The sequence below is a fragment of the Phalacrocorax carbo genome, chromosome 3 (assembly GCF_963921805.1).
Source record: "Phalacrocorax carbo chromosome 3, bPhaCar2.1, whole genome shotgun sequence".
NCBI classification, from domain to species: Eukaryota; Metazoa; Chordata; class Aves; order Suliformes; family Phalacrocoracidae; genus Phalacrocorax; species Phalacrocorax carbo.
Genome location: NC_087515.1, coordinates 58,794,959 through 58,818,540, shown reverse-complemented (window position 1 = coordinate 58,818,540; position 23,582 = coordinate 58,794,959). Strand labels below are relative to the sequence as shown.

The 23,582-nt window shown below is 38.3% G+C and overlaps 1 protein-coding gene across 3 annotated transcripts in view; it reads left to right on the top strand.

Annotated features, from left to right (window-relative positions):
* The window catches only part of SYNE1 (spectrin repeat containing nuclear envelope protein 1), a 310,687-nt gene that overhangs the window by 250,610 nt on the left and 36,495 nt on the right, over positions 1-23,582 (top strand). For all 3 annotated transcript variants that reach the window (XM_064447054.1, XM_064447052.1, XM_064447053.1), the window contains 15 exons: positions 1,774-1,929; positions 2,670-2,840; positions 4,279-4,412; positions 5,622-5,826; positions 7,035-7,217; positions 8,228-8,374; positions 9,374-9,528; positions 9,884-10,031; positions 13,760-13,854; positions 14,627-14,861; positions 15,592-15,786; positions 17,730-17,855; positions 18,633-18,788; positions 20,789-20,947; positions 21,461-21,627. In XM_064447054.1, coding sequence (XP_064303124.1) covers positions 1,774-1,929; positions 2,670-2,840; positions 4,279-4,412; positions 5,622-5,826; positions 7,035-7,217; positions 8,228-8,374; positions 9,374-9,528; positions 9,884-10,031; positions 13,760-13,854; positions 14,627-14,861; positions 15,592-15,786; positions 17,730-17,855; positions 18,633-18,788; positions 20,789-20,947; positions 21,461-21,627 — 2,432 coding nt within the window. The remainder of the gene's footprint in view (positions 1-1,773; positions 1,930-2,669; positions 2,841-4,278; positions 4,413-5,621; positions 5,827-7,034; positions 7,218-8,227; positions 8,375-9,373; positions 9,529-9,883; positions 10,032-13,759; positions 13,855-14,626; positions 14,862-15,591; positions 15,787-17,729; positions 17,856-18,632; positions 18,789-20,788; positions 20,948-21,460; positions 21,628-23,582) is intronic.

Genomic DNA, 23,582 nt, shown 5'->3' with positions numbered 1-23,582 from the left:
AGAAGTGTTTGCTTTGGTGTCAGCTGGTAAAAAAAGATGTATTACTCCAAGGCTGTAGTCTGGAACAAGGTCGTGGCTAGAAGTTTGAAGAGATGTGGAATAATACAGAAGGCAAGGCTAAGAATAAACAGTAGAGCAAAAATGCTCTCACATATATGTACATAGTCAAAAGCATGTTGTATGTGTGCAGGGTTAAATTCTGTTAATAGCAAGTGTTAGCACAACTAGGCAGAATTTGGTTCCAAATACTCTCCCCACCATCTAAAACATAAAGTCTGTTATGGCAATGGTTCAGTTGTTGTTGTTTTGGTTCTTTGGAAGAGTAACTTATTGAAAGACATGGGTTTTTAGTTTGCCCAGAGTTTTGTTGTGTTGTTTTCTTTCCCTGATGATCCATCTCTCTCAATAAGGAAAGGCTTGCAGAAAATTAAAATATAACCCGAGACCACAAGATGTACTACATAATGTAAAGGCATCCCAAGATTGCTCTCACCTCATAGTCCACTTTCCACGTCACGCTATTTTATCTCCAGATAGATAAACACAAATTTGTTCCGGCCTGAAGCATACAAGCCATACTTCCCACTCAGACTCAGTGTTTGTACTACCTCAAGCTACGCAGCTTCCATATGAGTCAGAGCACTGCAGGACTTTATTGGATCTCCCTGCATTGTGCCATGAAATTTGATAGGTAGTTTTCTGGAGAGGAGTGAACTTAGAGGAGCATGATACATGACTTACAGTTGCTCATTGGGTCTTCCTGTTCCCTCTCCTACATTTTGTAACTTCATTCTCATGCTGCTGAGGCATGAGGAAGATCACAGGTTTTGTGACTAGCAAATGTTAACTTACCAGAGCTTTTGCACTTCACTTATTGATAAAACATGATAAAACCGGCAAACTTCGAATCAGCGTTTTATGACCAATGTAGGGTCATCTTAAATCAACAACACAGGTTTTGCTGCCTGAAGCAGCAAAAGAAACCACTAACAAGTTGTTATGGCCTCAGTGCTTATGTACTCAGCCCTGTTTTCTTCACTTGTTTTCACACAAATTGTTCATTTTCTTCCCATTTTCTTGGGTTAGTGTGTGGGAACGCTGAGCAGAGCAAAATGCTGTTGGGCTCATTAATGCTTCCCAACAGCACACAGCCTTGAGGAGGCAATAAGGAAAATTCCTGCAGTCTGTTGCTTGTTGTCATTGGCTGGACTCCAATGAACTTGTCATCTAGGGGAAGGATTGCTGTCCTCAGGCAAGGGGCTTTTCTGGGACCTGGCAAAGGAATAAAGACTCCGCTCCATGTGGGGAGGCATGGCAAATTGACATCTTTCCCTAGGAAGTCATTTTGTCCTTGGGTGGCAAAATTCATTTTTTTCCAGAGGTTTGAGCCAGCTTTGGACTAATTAAAAAGCCCTCTCAGTGTTGTAGGATAAACTAAGACACACAACAATTTTCCCATGTATTCAAACTGCTGTCCTATTTTTAATGAGTTTTGGACTCCTACATGAGAGCAGAAGGTTACACAGAAGTTTACTGCAGAGGACATGCTTCTATTTAAATCAAAGACAAACAACTATACTTTAAATGGAACATAAAATACAAAATAAAATTGCTGATGAGTTTTGATTCTCTTGAGAATAAAAAGTCAAAGTATGCAAGCATGGCTTTCCTATTTTTTTAAACTAAGGAGCTTATGGGCATCTTTTCTCTCCTAAGGCATTATCTATCCTATTAACAAACAAAAATACTCAGGTATCTTATTTTTATTTTCAGGAGTTAGAAGAATCAATAAGAACAAAGGAAAAAGAAGTAGAAAATGTAGAACAGAGTGGTCTGTCTTTGATACAGAACAAGAAGGAAGACGTCTCTTCTGCTGTTATGAATACATTGCAAGAAATTAACCGTTCCTGGGCCAATTTGGATCACATGGTAAAAGAATCATCAAGGGGCAAATTATAGCTCCAAGAATAGGCCGTGGAGGAGAGGGATAATTAGCAGTTTGCAACTAGTGGATTTCTCCTGTATTGTAGGGAAGAAGATTCTGAATTGTGTCCGTGTGTCCATCCCTCCCCCAGTTTGTGTGTACACTCCACATAAAATGGGTATAATATTTCCTATTTCAAGAATGCTTTTAATTCTTTCAGTTGAAGCTTTGTGGATGCTTCCTGATGCTTATTGGAAAGGTACCAAATGATCTGTAAGGAACTACCTTTTCAAGCACACAGGTCTCTCAGAATAAGGAAGAGATCAGCATTAATTGTCATCATCCAAAGCTTGATAATATCAGCCCGCCTTCTCAGGAGGAATGCCGTGTGTTAGGGCTAGCCTATCTGCTGACTTTCATAGGCTGACTTGCCTGCCAAATAGGGGTACATGTTTCATAGTCTTAAGAAATTTCTCTTAATCCTGGTTTGGACCAAAGTAGAATGGACTTGATACCTTCTCAGTGTCTGCCAACCTAGCCTTATAAAATGAAGCAGAACTTTATGCTGTTCCCAGTGTAAGCCCAGCTGATTGTTGTGTGAATCTTCATTCTCCAACAGATTTAAGATTAGATATGTAGAACAGGTAATATCTGAGATCAAAAGAAAGGAAATAATTCAAACAAAACCCAAATATCTTGAATACTTTTCATTTACCTTTATTTTTTTGTCCCTCCTTCCTCCTAGGTTAGCCAGCTGAAGATATTGTTGCAATCTGTTCTTGATCAGTGGAGCATTTACAAAGTGGCTTATGAAGAACTGAATAATTACCTGACAGAAGCCCGATATTCTTTGTCCCATTTTTATCTTCTTACTGGTTCTTTGGAAGCTGTGAAAGTCCAAGTTGATAACCTTCAGGTGAAAAGAATACCATCCGTCTTGAGATACTAAGGACGGATTTAAGGATTAATTTTGTCCTCATTGCATGGATTCAGATAACAATACATTTTAGTTCACAAGAAGTGGAAGTACACACATACTGGCACGTTAAATTCACGTGACATTAAAAGAACGCATTATCAAATAGCCATTGCGTTTTTTATTTTGCAGAAAAATAAAATGGTGATAGTTGTTTTCTTCTTAGATTTTTGATGCTGTTCTTTAAATTGTGAGCCGTACTATCAAATTGTTAAAAGCTTTTAAATTGTGCTGGTGACCATTAAAACTGAAGTTTTTCACTCTCCTTCATCAGGTTTCTGAGCTACTGGCACATGTTGTGATCACATTTTAAACCTCCCCCTGCCCCTACCTCAACCCTGTGGTTGCAGTAGATTGAAGGTCAAATAAAATAATGTTCCAGAAGCTGAGATACTCACATGTTCAAGTGATTATTTCAATATTAATTGAAATAATTTAAATAAATTAAAAATTATTAAATTATTGTTCTATTACATAGAGTAACCTTTTATTTCAAAGAAAGCTGTTGTCTTTGGAATCAAAAATAATTATGCAAACATTTCCAGATGCTTAAAATAACAAGAACTTATGTTGTTAGTGTTTGCCAGCAAATTTAACTTTGTGTTATCATTTAAATATTCAGTGTGATTTGAAGTCCAGACAGAAATAAAGCTAAATGCCCTAAGCATTAACAGCACTTTTCAAACCAAGATTTAAAGAGCATCCATTAATACACTTTACTGCCACACTCTTTTGTTTTCATTTTTTTACCTATCAGAGAGGGGTCAGTAAAACAATAGGTACAGAAAATGACTTTTTTTGCTTATATTAAGCTTCTGATTATATTGTTTGAGAAGGTTGAGATTTGCTTAGCTGCTCAAACTGTAAAAATATGCATAAAAGTATTTAAGGTTAACAAAAAAAGAGCATTTTCCCTGCCAGCAGTACTTCAGACTGATAAATGAAAGAGCAAGAACCTTATTTTCAGAATAAAGCTTTTTTTGTGCTGCTACATTTTTCATCTCGCTCTGAACAGGACAGCGTTAATTTATTTAATTTGTTTTCTTCCATCAGTTAAGTTCTAATTTCTGAAGCAGTTCCATGCACTTACTCTTTCTTTTCAAGAGTAATTGATTAGAATAATTTCCTTTACAAGATTATTACATTTTGAGAAAACAATATGTTAAAATTTACTTTTTGCTACACCTTCATATTGAATCAAATGAAACTAACAACAGTCGATATATTAAACAACCTGCAATTTAGATGAAATGTGCATGGAATCAAGTTTTGCATCCATAACCCGTATGATGTAATTGATACATACCCTTTTGAAATCTTTCTACATCATGTAATACCTCATGCATCTTTTTTTCTTATATTATTCTACCTGTTTTAGAGCCTACAAGATGAATTGGAAAAGCAAGAAAATAGTTTACAGAAATTTGGTTCTGTGACCAATCAGCTCTTGAAAGAATGTCACCCACCAGTGACTGAAACACTTACCAACACTTTGAAAGACGTGAATATGAGGTAGAAAATGTCTGTGTGTTGAACTTTACTTTCAGTGGTAAATTTGCATTTATCCATTGACCCAGTTTTCCATCATCTCTGGTTTTGTTACATTTTATTATTTTAAAGTTTGGGCACTTTGGGAGGCTTGTGAGGGCAGGCAGGGTTATTCCTTTTGCCAAGGGCTGGAGCAGAACTGTCTCATTTACTACTACTAATAAATGAAACATTATTTTCTCCAGTAAAGGATTTGGACATTACTGGCAGCCAAGACAGCTGACCCCAACTGGCCAATGCGATGTTCATCCCATACCATGTGACACCATGACCAGTACATTAACCAGGGCAGATTTACCCTTCTGATTTTCTCCCCCATCCTGCCAGTGGGGGAGTGAGCGAGCGGCTGTGTGGGGCTCAGTTGCCGGCTAAACCACAACAGTGGGGCGCCAAAAGAGACTGTTAAAGGGTGAGCGGGTCTGTTAAAGGGCGAGTGGGGTTGCTGAGGGCCAAAGAACAAGAGGTGCCAATCGCCACTGCAACAGCGCGCTGGCAGCAATATCGCACTAACAGAGACTCCCTGATTCCCATCCATGAGCTCATAAACCAACTGGAGAGCCGAGGAGTCATCAGTAAGACCCGCTCACCCTTTAACATTCGAGAAAGTACATAGTTCTGGTTGCCATTACAGCCAAGAATTCAGAGGGGGATTAGGTATTTAATAGATAAAATAAAAATATAAAGAGTTTTAATAGGCCTGGGAGTATTTTAAAAGGGAGTTACACAAAGCTTTATGACTTCAAATATTCTGTCAGGGTTTGGGAGGAAATTACAGCAGAATTGTTGCAGCAGTATTGGGCCTCTCAGGCCCTTCCAGGAATCTTGTACTGGCAGTTCATCATCAGTCATGGATGCTCTGTGTGGTGAACCAAAGTGTGTTAAGTGGAAATAGCAAGAGGTTCACATCAAATAGTGCACTCCAGCTCTGACCTCAAGCATTAATATACAGCATCCAAGATGTTGCACAGATCAGACCTGCTGTGACAAGTCAAGATAGCCTGTCAACATATTTCTTGTATTCCTTTTTTTTTTCTCCCCCAAAATATCTGGATCTTGATTATTACCAAATTTCTTAAAAGCCAAAAGACCATAGGAAACAGCAGAAAGGAAGAGGGGCAGGGATAGTTCCTGTGGACTCCCAGGCTTCAATCATTCTTCCAATCTCTTTGCCAGGTGGAACAACCTTCTGCAAGAGATTGCAGAGCAGCTGCGTGCCAGTAAGGGCCTCCTTCAGCTGTGGCAGAGGTACAAGGACTGTTACCAGCAGTGCTCTTCCACAGTCCGGCAGCGGGAAGACCAGGCCAATGAACTCCTGAAGACTGCTACCAGCAAAGACATTGCTGATGATGAAGTTACTACTTGGATTCAGGACTGCAACGTATGTTCAGTTAAACTTTGCAGTTTTTCACAGCTCTGCAAGCTAAAAATCAAAAGACGATCTCCATTACTAAACTCTATACTTGTTGTATTGGAAACTTGCATACAAACACATTTCTTTTTACCGATGCATCTCAGGCACAGGAGAGTCAGCTTTACGTCTGCTACCCAAATCTCATGAGTTTCTCATACCTTTCATGTGATCCCTGCATTACTTGTTGTTCTGTTGTTTCAAAAGCTTGTACCTGAAGTCATCTTTCTGGAGAAGGTGATAAATTATATCATCTGATTCAGTCTTAAATCCCTGCTTATCAAAGGGATTCCTGCTTAGGGAAATAACTCCAGCAAATGTATTGAGTTCCTTATAATAAAAAGAAACACAGGTTCCTTCGACTATATTCCCACCAGTCAAGGCTTTTTACTTCTTTTGCATGAAAAGACACTGGGCCTTCCTTATGGAAGGGCACCATTCACTCTGAAACCTTGATATTCTTCCCTTTTCAAGACTATCTCAAGGCAGCAGGATAGTTTATCTGTCTCCTATCTGTGGTTATGTTTTTGGTTCTTTTGAGTTTAAGTTAATCTGAAGTGTTACTGACAAAAAACCTAAAACGTTTATTGTCTTGGTGTAAACAAAACAATTGCAAGGAGAAAAATGAACACATTATTAAGCTTTTCGAGCATTTGCTGCCATGGTCATCTGGACTGGCAATTCAGATTGTTTAGTTCGAGTAGTTTCTTCATTTCCCGACATCCCATTCTTTAGCCATTATGTTAGGCCATTTACAAAAATTATTTTTTCATCTGTCCTGGTAATTCATAGCAGGAAAAAAAGGGAAGGTCTAGTCAGACCTGAATCGACCCACAGTGAGGGCTGCCACTGCTTAGGACCAGCATGTCAGTAGATGCAAAAGGTTTCTTTCAACAATTATTGCTTCATCAGTAACTCTGTCTTGCTCCAAGGTAGCTGAGCAGTCACTTCTTTCTGTGCCTTTGTGCACAGGTACTCTGAATTTTTTTTATTCTGCACATCATTTCCTTTTCATACAGAGTGTGAGTAGACACTTTGGCACTGAAATACAGTAGTAAATGTAAGTTTTTCATATAGTGGTGGAGTTTGGTCATTTCATTCCTCTTTTAAATCTGGAGGATGACAACAGCAGAGTGTCAGGTTAACTATTCATATCTTTATTCATTGTGTTGCCACAGGATGTACTCACGGATCTGAAGAGAGCACAGGAGTCACTGGTTGTTCTTCAAGAAGTGGGAGAGGAGCTAAAAAGCCAAGTGGATGCTTCAGCAGCAGCAGCTATACAGTCTGATCATCTTTCTTTGAACCAGAATCTGTCAACCCTAGAACAAGCTCTCTGCAAGCAACAAACTGTACTTCAAGTATGCAGAGAGTGTGTTCAGTCCTTGAATTTAATCATCCTGTGGTACCTGAAAACACATAAATGAGCTAAAACTGCCTGGGAAAAGAGGGTTGTTACCTGTTTATCAGCATTTCCTAGACTTTCCTGGAAGCTAATGCTGAGAGTAGAAAATATGCTCAGTTCCAGCATAGAGACCTTGTAAGAAAGTCTAAATTCTGGGAAAAGGATAGAAAACCTCATGGAGGAAAGCGTGTATCTGGAATGCCAAGGGCACCGTGGTTTCTGTGGACAGCAATAGCGCTAACAGCTGGATCCACAGCTACTGCTCCCCTGAAGACAACCCTTCTTTCCCAGCTAGTTCTTTAGTAGTAAAACAAATGAGAGATTCTGAATAATTGTGTAGAATTTATTTTTATAGTTCCTCTTAATATCAGTTACCAGACTGACACCATTTGTGTCAAAGCATGTTCAGGAGATGTTGTTAATTGCTTGTGTTACCACTGACTAAAGAGCAAAAAACGGAATGGCAGAATATGTTCCACAGGAAAGTATATGGGTGAGAAAGCAGCAAAGGTAGTGGCTTCTGTTTGGGTGACAAGCAGATTTACTGAAGAAACCCAGCATTGTCGAGACTGTGCTTATGGCATCATTGTGCTGTGAGGAAACAAAACGTAAGAGAAGTTGTTCATTTCATTTTGTAATAATAGCAACTAGAGGTTCTCTTTGCTGACAACAAATTAAGCAGAAGAGTTAATTTCGTTAAAGGAAGTTAGAGAACATTATCTGTTTCAAGGCAAGGAGATATTTATGCACTTTGTTGGCATTGCCTTTTTGGTATGACCAAAAATCCTCTGTTCTAACATTTAAAAATCGCCATAATTCCACAGTCTAAGAGCAAAGCAGCAGTTACAATTGCTTCTAGCCTGTACAGCCGTTCGCACGTCTATAATGAGAATAAACCAGAGTATAATGTCAATACAGATGCTATGTGACTGATGTTCTAAAACTGTGGGTCCTTTTCTGTTCAAGGCTGGAGTGCTGGACTATCAAACCTTTGCCGAGAATCTGCAAGTCCTTGAGGCCTGGATAACAGAAGCAGAAGAAATATTGAAGGGACAGGATCCCAGCCACTCATCTGATCTCACAGCAATACAGAGTAGAATGGAGGAACTCAAGGTGAGTAATAAATGCAGAAAATGTTGATTTTTTTTTCTGTTAGCCTAGTTATTTGTAGTACAGGGTATGCCTGAGTACTTCGAAATTTGATGGCAGTCAAGGTGTGATTGTCCATATTACTTTGCCCCTGAGTAAAGAAGAAAAGGACAGGCAAACTGTTTAGAATAAAATTAATATCAAATCAAAATGGGAATGGAAACTTTAACAGTTTTTGGAGAATTCCTTCATCTTGCTTCCTCTGAACTTTTTTTGAATTTATGCAATTCCTGCCTCAGTGGTATTTAGTTTGGGGATGAAGTCATCTATTCATTTGGGGGATCTTGATATAATGAAGAAAAATTCGTACTGGGACCATATGACCTCCATTTGAGCTCTTTCACTCTTTCTTTTTGTTAGGCTTTTTTCTCTCCTCTTCTTTCAGAGGCCCTGACAGGAAGTTGAAGAACTTTGCCACCTAGGCTGTCTTTTTCATTTTAACCTTCCATTATTTTTCTATCAGGATTAACTATGTACCTAACACAACTTCGGGCTTGCTAAAAAACAGGACATTTTCCTAACATTGATAATTGGATATTTCTGTACTGCAAAATTAAAAACAAAATATAAAAAGTTGAATAAGTTCAATGGCAATTTGCCAGCCTAGCATTCAGACTAAGAAACAAGGCAAAAGTCTCACTTTTTTGACAACGTAGACCTACGGCTTCAGACATTAGCCTACTTTTGCAGTTCCAAGCAGTAAATCCCCAATTTAGCAAAACACCTCAGTGCAATTTGAGTTTACTTCTCTGTGCGTGTTTAAACATGAATGTAAGTCTTCTCCTGGTCTGGGACCGGAGGCTGAAAACTGGAAATGCAATTTTTCCCTGACATAGGGACTGCTTGCCACTTGACGGCAACCAAGGCCATTCCAAATTTAACAGAGTGCTAGTTCATAATTTTGCAGTCTATAATAATGTAATTACCAAACTTCCTAGTTATAACTTTGTTTGTTTGTTGCAGAGTCAGATGCTGAAATTCAGCAGCATGGCCCCGGATTTGGACCGTCTTAATGAGCTGGGTTACAGGCTTCCTCTGAGTGATAAAGAAATCAAAAGGATGCAGAACTTGAACAGACATTGGTCTCTGATCTCATCTCAGACTACAGAAAGATTCAGGTGGGGACAGTTAAAGTTTGTTTTAGACTTTTGTTAGATTACAACAGCTAGAAAGTATAACTTCTGCAGAATATAGAAGTTTCAGATATTTAGTTAACCAAAGCTCCTTTTCTTTGGTGTACTTACAAGTAAAGAGTGAAGCCAGCGAGCCGAGATGTTGGTTTTGCCACAAATTAACAGAATTTGAAATGAGGAAGACTACTACTTTTCAAAGTGTTGACTAAATAAATTGAATAAGGCAGCTGAGTGGGAAAAGTGTTAATATCTGATTTAGAATTCTGCTGGAAAAGTTATTGCAAGACTCGACACTGTGTGTGAGAGGAGGAGACCTTACCTGAGTCCATCTTTCTTTCAGTAAGCTGCAGTCTTTCTTGCTGCAACAGCAGACCTTCTTGGAGAAATGTGAGACTTGGATGGATTTATTAGTTCAGACTGAGCAGAAGATGGCAGCAGAGATTTCAGGAAACTACCAGAGCCTTTTAGAGCAACAGAGGGCACATGAGGCAAGTTATCGTGTGTATTTATACATAACCACAACATATACTGTTTATACATACAGTATACATACAATTTTTATACATAAATATACACAGTGTGCCTTGAATTTAATTACATTTGCCTGCACCATCTGAGCATATCTTAACTTAAAAACAGAAGCATGCAAAAATGTCAATAACACCCGGTTTGGGGAAGGACCTGAGTATGTGTCTGCATTTGTGTATAGTGTATCACCACTCCTGTGAATGCTTGTCCTCTATATTAGTCTATTTCAGATTAGTTTGTACCTCAGAAATCAAAGTTTTTATTGGTCTTCCTGTAGATCCTAACTATTCTCATGCAACTTGGCCCTTTGCCTTTCAGTCCTAACTGGATAAAACTCTGTTCTTTCAGTTTATTCTGGTTTTATTTCTTATCAAATTGCCAACATTTACAGCATCTGAAGAGCATGTTAAAGGAAGACTCTTCTGTCGAATACTGAGTTATACAACTCCATTTGGTAACATTTGGTTGGAGAACAAATGGATTTGATTTTTGCTGTGTGCTGGAGTCATTTGTCTGTTTGTAACAAATCAAGAACTAGCCCAGCTTTTGCTGCAGGGAAAAACTGATTCAGAGTTTTTACTAGAGGGTGCCTTTATGATTCTTCAGTGAAGTCAAGTGATGCATATTTTTTCTCCACCCATATTGTTACTGCCAAGAATCCTGGTAAAGATCAACTAAGACGAGTCAATTTTCATACCAAAGCTCCCATGTGGCCTCAGTAGTTTCAGTTCCCACAACTTTTTCAGCTGACCTACCCATAGAGTCAGGCCAGATCATCGGGAGAGTCATGTCCTTCCCCCTTTCTTGCCTTGTATCACGCAGAAGTGTGTTTGAATGAATGTCTGATAGCAGAAAGTAATTCACAATCGTTTTTGCTTCCTTTAGCGCACATTTGCTTTAGCATTTAACTGCCTTTGCTTTCCCAAATGTCGTCCATTTCATTTCCTGTCAGTGCTGCCAGCATTAACAGTGTCTTTGTAAATTGAGGCATCTCAGGTCTTTGAGATTTGAATGTCCAGAAATCGTTACTGTCTAAGTGGATAATTTCCTACTGTTGTTGTGTCCAGTCATAGTGGTAATTTTTTGAAAGGGGTTAACAGCAATCTTCTTCCATTCAATTGTCTTGAGATCTCAGTTTAATTCTCTCCTGAAACCTTGATCTGAGCAGTTAGCTCAGATGAATGTTACTCAGGCATTCTGTTGAAGGTTTTTTATTACAGCTATAAGGTCATCTCTCAGAATTTAGAGGACTAGTGTCTGATTTTCTAAATACTGCAATTCATCCTAAGAAAATGTTGTAAACTGCATCTTTTTTTTTACCTAAAGCTTTTTGCCACTTTATATCATCTAAATGTATTCAGTACTCAATGTTCTTTGCAGTGTCTCATGATACTCATGAAGAATTTTCTTTCTACTCCTCACAACTGAGAGAGTCATATCTAAACTTCTTAAGATTAATTTCCAGATTGTTTTGCTTTTATTTTTGAAGATAATGAGAAAATATTCTGTTTCCACATGCATTCCCAGAATGGATATTGAAATGCCTCCAGCTCTGTTATCAGCTTTCCAATGCTGACTCATAGCTGCTGGTGTTTATTCAAAGAGGACCCCGCTACCTCAGTGGCCTTATTTAGAAATAACTTCCCACCGAAATCTACAAACCAGCAATGTGGAGGTGATACCTTTTTCAAATATCATGCACTAACACTGGCATCTGCATCAGATAAGTCTGTCAGGACAATCTTGTAGTCATTCTTGCGCAATTCTCCAGATATCTATCTGTAAGCCTGGTACATTGCTTGGGACTCCCGCGCAGTGGGAATGCACCAAGACGAGCATTTGAGAAAGTGCTGGCAGGGGAAGGGCAAGTTTCTTGCCAACTCAATTACTGATTTTTTTTCCAGTGCGCTGGTATTGTGCATTCCAACACCTGCCCTCCTTTCCTCCTCCTTTGAAGTCCTACTTCTGTGATTCATAGCAATGTACATATAAGAAGAAATTAGGGTGGCAAGTGGTCCCACATAACAGAGTATCCCTCTTATGTACAGAGACAATGTGCAGGCGGAAAGAAAGTGGTTGTTGACAGAAATGTCTCTCCTTTTGGGTAGGGCTTGAGCTCCTCCACTCTAAGCACCTCCTTGTGCTTGATAAGCTTTAGTTTCACCTGTCCTCTTAAAAAATATTAAAATTGTTGCTTTTGGGGTTTTGGTTTTGTTGGGTTTTGGTGGTTTTTATTTTTTTTAACCGGTTGTGTTCTGTTTAGCCTCGATCTGCCAGCAATGCTGGTAGATGCTGTTGCCTCCTGTGCTTCATCCATGCCCTCTAACTTGACAGAAATAGATGTGACAGGATGTAAAATTTCAGCCTTCTTGCTCATCTTTCTGAAACTCTCAACCCCACAGTATTGTGGTTTTGTTCATGAGATAATAGAGCAATTAGTTGCTCTCTGGTTCAGGCTCAGTCGTTCATAAGAGCTAAGGTATTCAAAGAACACTATCAAATACTTCTGCAAGGAAATTAGACGACACTATTTCTTTCTATGGGAAAATTTATGACCTGGGTAACATTTTCAAAATAAACTCAGTGATTCAGAGAGGTAAAACCTCATTTTGAAAGTCTGGAAGGCCTAAGCTACATACAATGTGCTCGAGGGATTTAATTGTGCACATGCCAGTGGGTATTTTGCTGGCAGTTGCAGATGCAGATGTACATCACAATTTGAGCTGGTGTGAAGCCATGTAACAGGGGTGTATCTGGATTTGAGGAATAGTGACTCTCAGTTCAGGCAAGAGTGAACTTCTGTCAACTGCAGACACCATCCCTAACGAAAGAAAAAAAGATCTCAAACTTCATACCAGTGTACTTTCTCATTTAATGTCTCTGAAAAAGTTGTGAACATGGAGTGGGTCTAGTCCTGAGCTGATGCCTGGGTGTACCTTCAGCAGCATAATTATATTCCTGAACAACCTTACCTAGAGATGTGGTCCATTACTAAAAGAAAAGACATTTTTAAAAATAAACTTAAGTAGTATATATTTAAGTCATCTTTGCTTAAGTAGTACTTAGGTAAATTTTTATCTTAAGTAACATTTAAGTAATAAGGGAGTTTTAAGAGTATTGTGAAAGTTTATTGTGACTGATGGTGAAAATTGGAAAATAAATTAGAAGAATTGAAAGTGGAAAATTGATCTCTAGCTCCTACAATTGGCTGACCATTTCTTTTAAAGTTCTATTGACAGTGTAAAATTGTATTAGAAGTTTGTATAATACTGTCACACACATCTGCGCATGAACTCAGTTTAACAAGGCAAAGGACTATAATATTCCTAAACACGTCAGAAAATAAAAAGGGCCCTGTCTGTCCATGGAATACTCTATCTGGATTTTGTTGTAAATTTTGTGCCAACCACACAATTGTAATCAGAGATATAAAACCTAGCTCCTGTTGATATTATTTAGCTTTTTAATAGTTTTTCTAAACCTCAATGAACTAATAATAATGACTGGAAGTAGCAAGTAATTCCAGCAATGAGATTTTCAAATGTGTTTTAATTTAAGTTCATGACAAAACTCCTACTGAATTGATTTGAAATGAGGTTAAATACATGAAAAGTCATTTTTACCAGTGCCTACAGATAGAATTAAAATGTAAGATCTTGTTTTAATGTCCTTGTCTCCTGTACAACAGCTATTCCAAGCAGAGATGTTCAGCCGCCAGCAGATTTTGCATTCAATTATCTCTGATGGGCAGCACCTCCTAGAACAAGGACAGGTGGATGACAGGTAGACATTCCCGTGTTGTTGCTGCTGCTGGTTATGTGAAGGAATTCTTAGACTAGAGGGGGACTTCCAAACAGAGAAGGTAGCAGATGTCAGTGTTCAGATCATGCTTTTCTGAGGTAGAAGTTACTATCACTGTGGTTATTAATTAGCAAGTTCTTAAATAAGACTGTTCTTTAGGATGCTATGGGGTACATGAATGTGTGAATGCATTTGGGAATACAAAAGCCCTGAGGCTGCTTTTCTGACAAAGATTTGTCTTGGGTTATCAGACATGTTACATATATGTTTACTTTGATGTACTTCCAAAATGTCACTTTCACCAAAGGAAACTGCAGTGACAGATTTAGTGAGTTACACTTGATTTATGCCAGTTGGGGATTTGCCTCTAACAAGAGGATTCCCTACTGCCATTTAAGAACACCAGCAGCCTAAATGTGATGGAATAGAAATTCATTGCTGTCTGAGATTTTATCTTAAACACTTGTGATCAAATGAATGAAAATCGGTGAACCACTAGGGGCTTCACACTTGTGCATATGCATTGACTTTGCCTGTTTTGAGCTCAGTAGTAAATCTGGGGATGAATTGAGAAATCTCCATGTTTTACTATGAATTTGGCTAATCTAAACTGGCAAAACCTGTGGGTTTTCTTTGTATATTTCTGGGGAGAAGGCAGAAAAGTTTTGTGTCTCTGTGTGTGTGTTTATTTCATTAAACAAATAAATCAAAGTATGAAGGTTACTATATATTTTTATTTATCTATTTATAATAGGGATGAATTTAATATGAAGCTGACTCTTCTAAGTAATCAATGGCAAGGAGTAATTCGCCGGGCACAGCAGAGGAGGGGGATCATTGACAGCCAGATTCACCAGTGGCAACGCTATAGGGAGATGGCAGAGAAGCTGCGCAAGTGGCTGGTGGAAATATCCTGTCACCCAGTGAGTGGTCTGGGCAACATTCCCATCCCATTGCAGCAAGTCAGAGCGCTGCTGGATGAAGTGCAGGTATGTCCAGTGTGTTTCAAGACAGAGGAAAAAATCCCTGCCTTTTTTACAGCTTTCATCGTTTAAAACATTCTTTAAAATATATTAGGTTCAGACTGACTGCTTTACAGAAAGCAGTATTGGTTGTTGGTTCTTCTTTGGAATTGGCATAGCCTCAGAAGCAGCAGTGTGATGGAAACAAAGTTGGAGTTCATAAAGAACATGTGACAGAGAACTTATTGGGCCCTCTCCTTTGAGCCTTGTTCACTTCTGGTTCTGCTTTGTAGCTAATGTCACACTGAAACTGTTGAAAAAAAAACAGTGATGTTCTGCTTGAGGAGTGTATTCTAGCTAACAAAAAAGGATACCTTGAGTGTCCGTCTTCACGTGAGGTTAACAGTATTGATTTAATAGCTTGGTGTCTTCAAGCTTTTTTGGCTGGAAGATACATATAATAATAAAACTTATAAGCATAATAAGCTCTAAAGGAACTATTTCTCTTTAAGAGCAATTGAGATACTGATATTAATGGGGAGAAAGAAGTCTTTCATGTCTTTATCTCCTTGGAGAAATTTTCCAAAGGTCTGCTGCAGTAAATGATTGTGAAATGGTTAGAGTAAAGCATGGGCAGTAGCTCATGCTTAAGCCAAGGTATGCAATCAGTTGAAGTACGGGCTTGAGAATGAATTATACTGAATTGCTAATTGTAATTAAAAAGACAAAGCTGACAGAAAACTCTTAATATTTTCAGCTTAAAGAGAAAGTTCTCCTAAGGCAGCAAGGGAGTTACATCCTCACTGTGGAAGCTGGGAAGCAACTGCTGCTCTCTGCTGACAGCGGAGCTGAGGCAGCCCTGCAGACAGAGCTTACAGAGATTCAGGAGCGCTGGAAGATAGCTAGCACCCAACTGGAACAACAAAAGAAACAGCTTGCTTTACTACTGAAAGTGAGTGTGTGATTTCTTCTGTACTTCTTCAGCAAGTTCATAGTTTCTCACTCTGCACCGTGTTGAAGAAAAGTGTTCTTAAGGGATAAGCACAAATACAGGAATTGCATATATGCTACATGAGCTCACAATTTCATTTTACCACCTCTGAAACTAGGAGTGGTAGTACTTCACAGCAGACTTGTATGTTCATTGATATCTTTTAATTGGTATTTCCACAACACTGCCAATAAAGGATATTACTACCAGTCCTGTTTTCAACTTAGAGCAAAAATGTATTTTATTTTGCACATGGCTGGTTAATTTTTATACATACATTATTGAAAATTAGACCTGCCTTATTCCTTCTACATGCTAATGTCAAGACCTTTCTAGCAATGTAGTAGTCTGTGTTTTCTTCCAGTGACTTGAGTATTTGCTAGTTTAGATAAACTTCTGTAATCTGAAGAAGGGAGCCTTGAACTTTATTTTGATGTAAACCATGTCCAGAATGCCTGCTAACTTCGCCTTAAGTACTGAAGATGATAGGCTGGAATCTAAATTTTGCCTGTTTGGTTTGCCTTTTATTCATTCTAGGGAGGATAATGAAAATTGGATTAATAGAATAGGGCAAGTGCTTTTAGAATAGTTTCAGAGGTCTAACAGAATTACAGAATTACAGACACTTTAGCTTTGTAAATAGCAAGAAGAAAAGCAGTGCAAGGAAACTAAATACTGTTTTGGAAGAGTTCAGGTAAGTAAATTTTTCTTCCTCTTTCAGCCTTATTCCTCATACCTCGGCTTTTTGTAGGGGAATTATGTCAAGACATTTTAGTCGTGAAAGCTGTTGTCTAGGGGGACTACAGGTTCTGTGGTATTTTGTCTCAGTGAAAGTATGAAACAATGCTTGAGGGTGAGGAACTAGGGAAATTACCATGCAAATTGCATAAATGGTCTCACAGATACCAAACCTTCATTACATTATGCTGTCTTGCACTTAAATACATCACTTTTTAGTGGTCTTCTGACCAAATGGGAAGCACAAGTATATATTCTAGAAGAGTTTGTGTTGCATTAAGAACATCACAGGCTATTGTCATGTAAGGTTATATTACTTACTAGGGAGAGAATAAAGATGACACTAAAGAGAGGGTTTTTTTGCAAAACCTGTTGTTTGCATTTCTCCATCCTGAAGATGATGATGAAATACTGGCATAGAATGGAAAAAAGATGGAAGGAGAGAAATACAAAGGCAGTGGTAGAAGGGGAATATCCTGAAACAGAAACTAAGAGAAACAACTTCCATATTTTCTGGTATCTAACAACTGGCACTGTTTATGGGTTGACTGCCTTATTAGAGATCTTTCTGTCTGTGGGTACCTTTTTAATAGGCTTTAACAAGCAGTTGAGGCAGATAAAACCATACTGTCACGTGACGATTGGTATAGTTTGATTGCATTGGACACATTTAAAATTTTGGAAAGTGTACAAACTCTAAAGCTGGGTGTAGCTGCTAGAATCATAATTTCGAGGAGAAACTGCAGGTACTTCAATCCTGAATTTGCAGTATCCCCAACCACTTCTTTTTGTTCTGGAGATTAATGAACCTGAAAGGAGCTTTTTTCAAAGAACAGTGGTGTTTAATACAAGCATTCAAGAAAGGAAGTGGAATATAATTTTGGCAGGGAGAACCTTTTCTGAAAAGATGGAGTTGGAACTAGACGATGTTATAACAGGAGGTTTTGGCTTATGTATTTCTACTAGCAGAGACCTACACACAAAAAATTTGATACAGTTGTACACATGACTCAAGCCCTGAGATTATGGGTATTATTTAGAGGGAGATTTCAGGGCATGTTATGATTATGAAAAAGTTTTCACTGTTCAGTGGTTGATTAGGCAAATGAACTGACAAAAGTATAATCCAGATCTGAATTGAAGTCTAATAAACTTTCTGCCTTCAGGACTGGGAAAAATCTGAAAAGGGCATAGGAGACTCCCTGGAGAAGCTAAGATCATTCAAAAAAAAGCTTTCTCAGCCTTTGCCAGAACACCATGATGAGTTGCATGCAGAGCAGATTCGTTGCAAGGTAAACCACTTGTTCTCTGTTGACTGTTGTCTCATCTTTGCCTGCCTTTGTGCAGTAACCTCTTCCATTGCTAATAGGCTTCGCATTACTGACTGTGCAAACCAGTCAGTCATCCCTGTGACAAGAAACTATCCATGTAACATTTGGATAGCATAATACCTGAGTGACCTGACTATAATGCAAATCCTGCAGGGTAAATATAGATCTGATCAAAGTGAGATCAGAACAGGGTCTGAAAAGTACTGTAGAAGCACTAAATACTGGTGTGTTTTAATTATAGAAATTCCAACTTCAAATTTAAACTCAGGGTACCTAAACTGTTGCTTCAGTGCTTTTTTTTTTTTTAAGGTGAGATTTCTGTGGGAGATCTTAGATAACACTTTTATTCTATATTCTTTGCACTTGGGAAATGGATTACAACTTGAAAATATTTTCAACACAGAGAAGTCCAAACCAATACTTGGAATTCTCAAGTACCTTTGAACTCCAGAGATATTTGAGTAGTATATTAGTTTGTGACTACTTGTTGCAAGGCTGACGTATCACTCTCTGTTGGGGAGTTACCTTTCTCCTAGCTCTGAAAATATTGGTACACATGGGGTTGTTTTTTTCTTTTTCTTTTAAATGGGGCTGAAACAGTCCACTTGAAATGGTGGGTCTGCTCAGATACAACCTTAATTCAGTGAGATAACAATGCTTCGTTTTGTGCTTCATCAAGACATTCAAATTTTTATTTGTTAGCAAACTAGTCCTTTTTCCTTGTGTGCGTCTTTTAAGGAGTTAGAGAATGCTGTTGAAGGATGGACAGATGACCTTGCACACCTCTCTCTGCTGAAGGAGACCCTGTCTATATATATCAGTGCAGATGATATCTCAATCCTCAGTGAGCGCATAGAGCTTCTGCACAGACAGTGGGAGGAGCTGTGCCACCAGGCAAGTATAGTACTCAGCACCGAATCGAGTATGCAGGCTACAAAACGGTTCGGAGAAAAATTGAATGCAAGTGGCAACTTTTAGAAAAGATGCATGTAGGCACACTCAGATTCAAAATCAAACTCTTGGTGAATGGGGAAAAACATCTGTTGAAACGCTTCCTTTAGTTACTGCTAGTGTTTTCTAGATCTCTTGAATTTTATCATGGCCATGAGGTCATACTTAAGCAGCCTTGAAAAACCAACAAAAAAATCATGCTGTGTGGTGTGGGACTGTAGCATGGCTGGCTGGGGAAAACACAGAAGTAGTAGAGGTGCTGCGCTCAGAAAGGATGTCCTCTCCCTGCTCAACATTACTGTATTGTACCGTCAGTCCTGCTGATAGCTTCTGCTTCTTCAGATATTGGTCCCTGCATTTCTCTTAGTCTGAGGGTGGCTTTCTTGGCTGCAAAATGAGCTGAAGAGTATTGTTTGATTTTTCAGGTGCATCGTGCTGTTAGTGTGTTTCTTGCCTCCATTTTGCATTTAGAAATCCAAGTAGTGGAGTCTCCCTCACCCAGCTTTTCAGATTATCTTTTGTTATTATCTTTACGTTATTTCTGTGGTTCAGTAGACATTGCAGTCTAGATATACCAGTATAACTTTGAATAACAGATATAACCGATACAACAGGTATAACTTTGAAACAGTCACCTCATGTAAGGTACCTGTGAAGGCTTCAAAAACAAAGTGGGAAAAATGCTTCACAGTTAACAGCAGGACCTTGTTATGAGTTAGTTGTATTTGAATGAGCCAACGGTAGATACATCTAAACTACTGTGCAGTCACTGCATGTATGCTTATGGTAAAGGAGGGAGCCAAGTATATGAATTTTATCTCAGTTTTGTGCATACTGAATGTTTCAGGATGTAACAGTGCAACACTTTGTTCAACTGTTGCTTATTTCTGGAAAGCTGCCATCAAGCTTAGAACCGCAAAAAGGAAATGTGAGATCGTGTGTATGCGCCTGTTAAACCTAACGTGGTAGTTAAAGAACACATCACTTCTGTTTATGAAGGCGCAGGTGCGGTCTTCATCATCTCAGCTGAAATGCTGATATAAAGTCAGAAACAGTGCAGATTACAATGGGGTGGAAGTAAGTAGCTGTAAAAATGTCTTAAACTGGAGAGATGACTCTACTGCTCACCCTCTGCTGCTATTTTGATTTCAGTGTCCATCTTCGTCTGTCTGCTACTATTCGTAGTCTGAGATGGTACCACTGCTATAGTAATTTCTTAAACATAGCAATGTTTTCCTTCCGCCTGTATTTACTGCAGCATTTGTCTTTTTGATGTTTTATGCCTCTTTTTTCCTGTCAGGGCACACTGCAGTCCTTCGGAATCTCTCAAGGTGTCATGCCCACTAAGGAGAAATAGTCGTCTGTGAAATGAGTGTATTGGGACTCAAGTAGAAAATTGCTTATGCAAAATATAGTGTATCTTTGATTTAACTTTGTACTTACAAATCATGCTCATGCACAAATTACACAGTCTTTTGGAGTCTGGCCTATGCTATTTATATACCTCTTTTTGCTTTGGTCAGGCATTTATATCTTCCTTTTTAATTTAATCTCTTAGACTAAAAAGCAGCTATTAATATACTTTATACCATTTTGAAGGTGAGCAGAAGTTCTAAGAGGTTTTTTTTTATCTTCTAATGAAACTTTTGGGTTAGAGACATCATAAAACAAGATATTGACAGCTTACTAAGCGTGACACTTGGATGCCTCTCTCTGTTGCATAGGATGTAGCTAACAGGAAACCTGCAATTAGCACTTACCTCTAAACTCATAGAGTCGCACCAAGTTTTTTCAGTACAACTCCAGATTGTTTTACTGGCAAGTAAGTGTCTGGAACACTTTGGCAGGGCCAGAGGGGCTCACATTGAGGCACAAAGTGTTTCAAGCATCTCTTAAATGCATTTACTATTTTGGTTTTGTTTACTGCCCGCAAATGTTTTAAGGTCTCCTTACGTCGACAACAAGTTAGTGAGAGACTGAATGAGTGGGCTGTCTTCAGTGAGAAGAACAAGGAGCTCTGTGAGTGGCTGACACAAATGGAAAGTAAGGTTTCTCAAAATGGCGACATCCTCATAGAAGAAATGATTGAGAAACTTAAAAAGGTACAGTGCAGTGCATGTATGCTTCCATAATCTTCTTTAACTGCTTACTTGTTTTGTGTTGCAAAGAGAATACTGAATTAGCTGAAATGGAGGTTTTACCTTACACTGAAGTTCAGAAGTTCCAGTAAGACTGTGTGTTTGTGTTCTTCTCTCCTGTCTGTCTTGTGGTAGGACCTCCCAGGATACCAGAAAATTAGTGAATGCAAAGCCAAAGGCATCTGAATGCTTTACTAAACACCCAGTCAGAATTGCCTGTAATGAGTTTAACTATAGCAGATATATTTATAGAAGTTGTGCTTTTTTTTTCAGGGTTTTTTGGTTTTTCTTTTTTTTTCATTGTTCTGATACAGTTGTTTGCACTTATATATCTAATATTTATGGGGTTGTCTCTCCACTGTACCAATCACCAAAACTACAACATTCACTTGTATTTTTATATGGTTCCTGTAGTAGTGTAAAGCTGAGTGTATTCAGAATAAGCACTCTGACTTCTGATTGGTCTTTCCTGTCCAGGATTATCAAGAGGAAATTGCTGTAGCCCAGAAGAATAAAATCCAGCTCCAGCAAATGGGAGAGCGACTTGCTAAAGCCAGCCATGAGAGTAAGGCATCAGAGATCGAGTACAAACTTGGGAAGATCAATGACAGGTGGCAACATCTTCTGGATCTTATTGCAGCCAGGTAAAACAGTTATTTTGTTTCTACGTGCTATGTGGGGCAGATTAGTACGCTGGATGCAATGAATTTAAAATCTTTTTATTGTCTGCCTTTTTATCATTAACTGTGAAATGGGTTTATTCTTAACCATCAACACATTTCTGTGAAATTCACCTTCCTGTTTTACTTTACAGTCCCTGACCTCATTTCTTCAAAAGAGTCAATTCAAAACACTCTCTGCTAGAATGACATAGAATCAGTTGCAGTCATATATAGTGATCCTTGCTCCAGTACTGTCATACTTCAGATGAATGCTTAAAACTGGATGCAAATGTAGTTTTTCTACAAAATTCTTGGCAGAGGAATCAAAACAGTGCATTTGTAGTTTTGGATTTCAAGAAGAGCAGTTCCAAAATTAAGTCTTAGTTTTTCTGCCTGATTATTTTTTCACTGATGGAGAAGAGTAACTGCAGGTAGATATCCACACATTGGGCTTAAAGATTCATTTTACTTAAAGTCAAAAATATATTTCGTAACTTAAAGAAACTTTTGTAATTTAATTTTTGTAACTTAAAGAAATACATGATTGTTATTTGATATGTGAAGAAACTGGTTTATTTGTTTCAGTACTTACTGTCTTTTTCATCCATTCTTTTTTCATATGGTTTTACTGCATTCCTACTCTGAAACCCATAAGCATGGGAGCAGTAAATTTTATGTAAGCAGAAGCATTCTGGTGGCTCCAGCTCCTTTCACAGTGATTCATTTTAAAGTAATGAACACCGTATATTTCTTACAGAACAATTAAGTCAGGAAGTGGAGTATTACGGTCGAGGAGCCTGCTGGTTTCAGAGGATGTGATGCATTACCAGTTGTTGAACATAAAGTATATTTGCCATATTTTTGTGTTTGTGTTTTGAAAACACCTGCTCAGACAAATGTTCGAAAAACACCTTCAGGAAATTTATAGTGAAAAGTGGTTGCATTCAGAAACTAAAAACACACCTTTAAAAGATCTGTATTGTCTATTCAGTATTAGAGGTTAGTGTCATCTATAGGGACAGGTAAGGGTTCAGGATTCTGTATCATTCTTGGGCTGGGAAGATATAAACTACAATATTATACACTTGAACTTTCTCATTCTGTTATCATGAAACAGGGTGTCAAGTCCTAGTTCTAAACTAATTCATGTAAAAATTTTATTTACTTTTATTTCCAGATCATTTCAACTTAGCCTTCTCAGCTAGCATGCTCAGCACTATTGTATGCAATTAAACATATAAACCTTTCCCTTCCAGTTCTTATTGAAGTGAAAAAACTCTGCAGAGTTTGAACGTTGCATTGCTGAGGTTGGGAAGTAAATTTTGGAGAGTTTTGATGCTAGGTTGTAGAATTTTTGCTAGTTCAGCTGTATCTTAGGCTAATAGCAGTTAAAGCCCAAGTTATTGATTAATTATGTACAAAGTACTTGTATTGGTGTCTAAGTACCACTGGACAAAAGGGTTTGCATCCCCCAAGATAATTTTTAGAAGGCTCCAGAGGGTCTTTAGAATATGTAGTTATATATTGGGGTGTTTCCTGTCATGATGTTTTGGAGTTTGGAATGTGTCATATAACATGATTTTGGCTGCACTCAGATAGTAAATGCAGATTAATTGTTCTGGTGTTAGGAATGAAACACGTCTTTTCATATTCTGGATCCCTGACAGCATTAATAAATTATTAGAGCCTGCATGGTTTTCTGCAAAGCTACAGCCATTCCTTGCCTGGAGCATTTTTCTTAGTGGTTTGTTTCATACAGCTGTGAACAAATAGGAAGGGGTCTATGAAAATGCTTTAGTAATATAGCATGGTAACATGCATCCAGTCTGAATCTTTACCTGTTGATTTTTTGCTGTGCAATGGATCTTCTCCATTTACCTGTAAAACCCTCTTTCGTTCTTTCTCACATTCTGTTTCCTTACCCACTTTTTTCAATT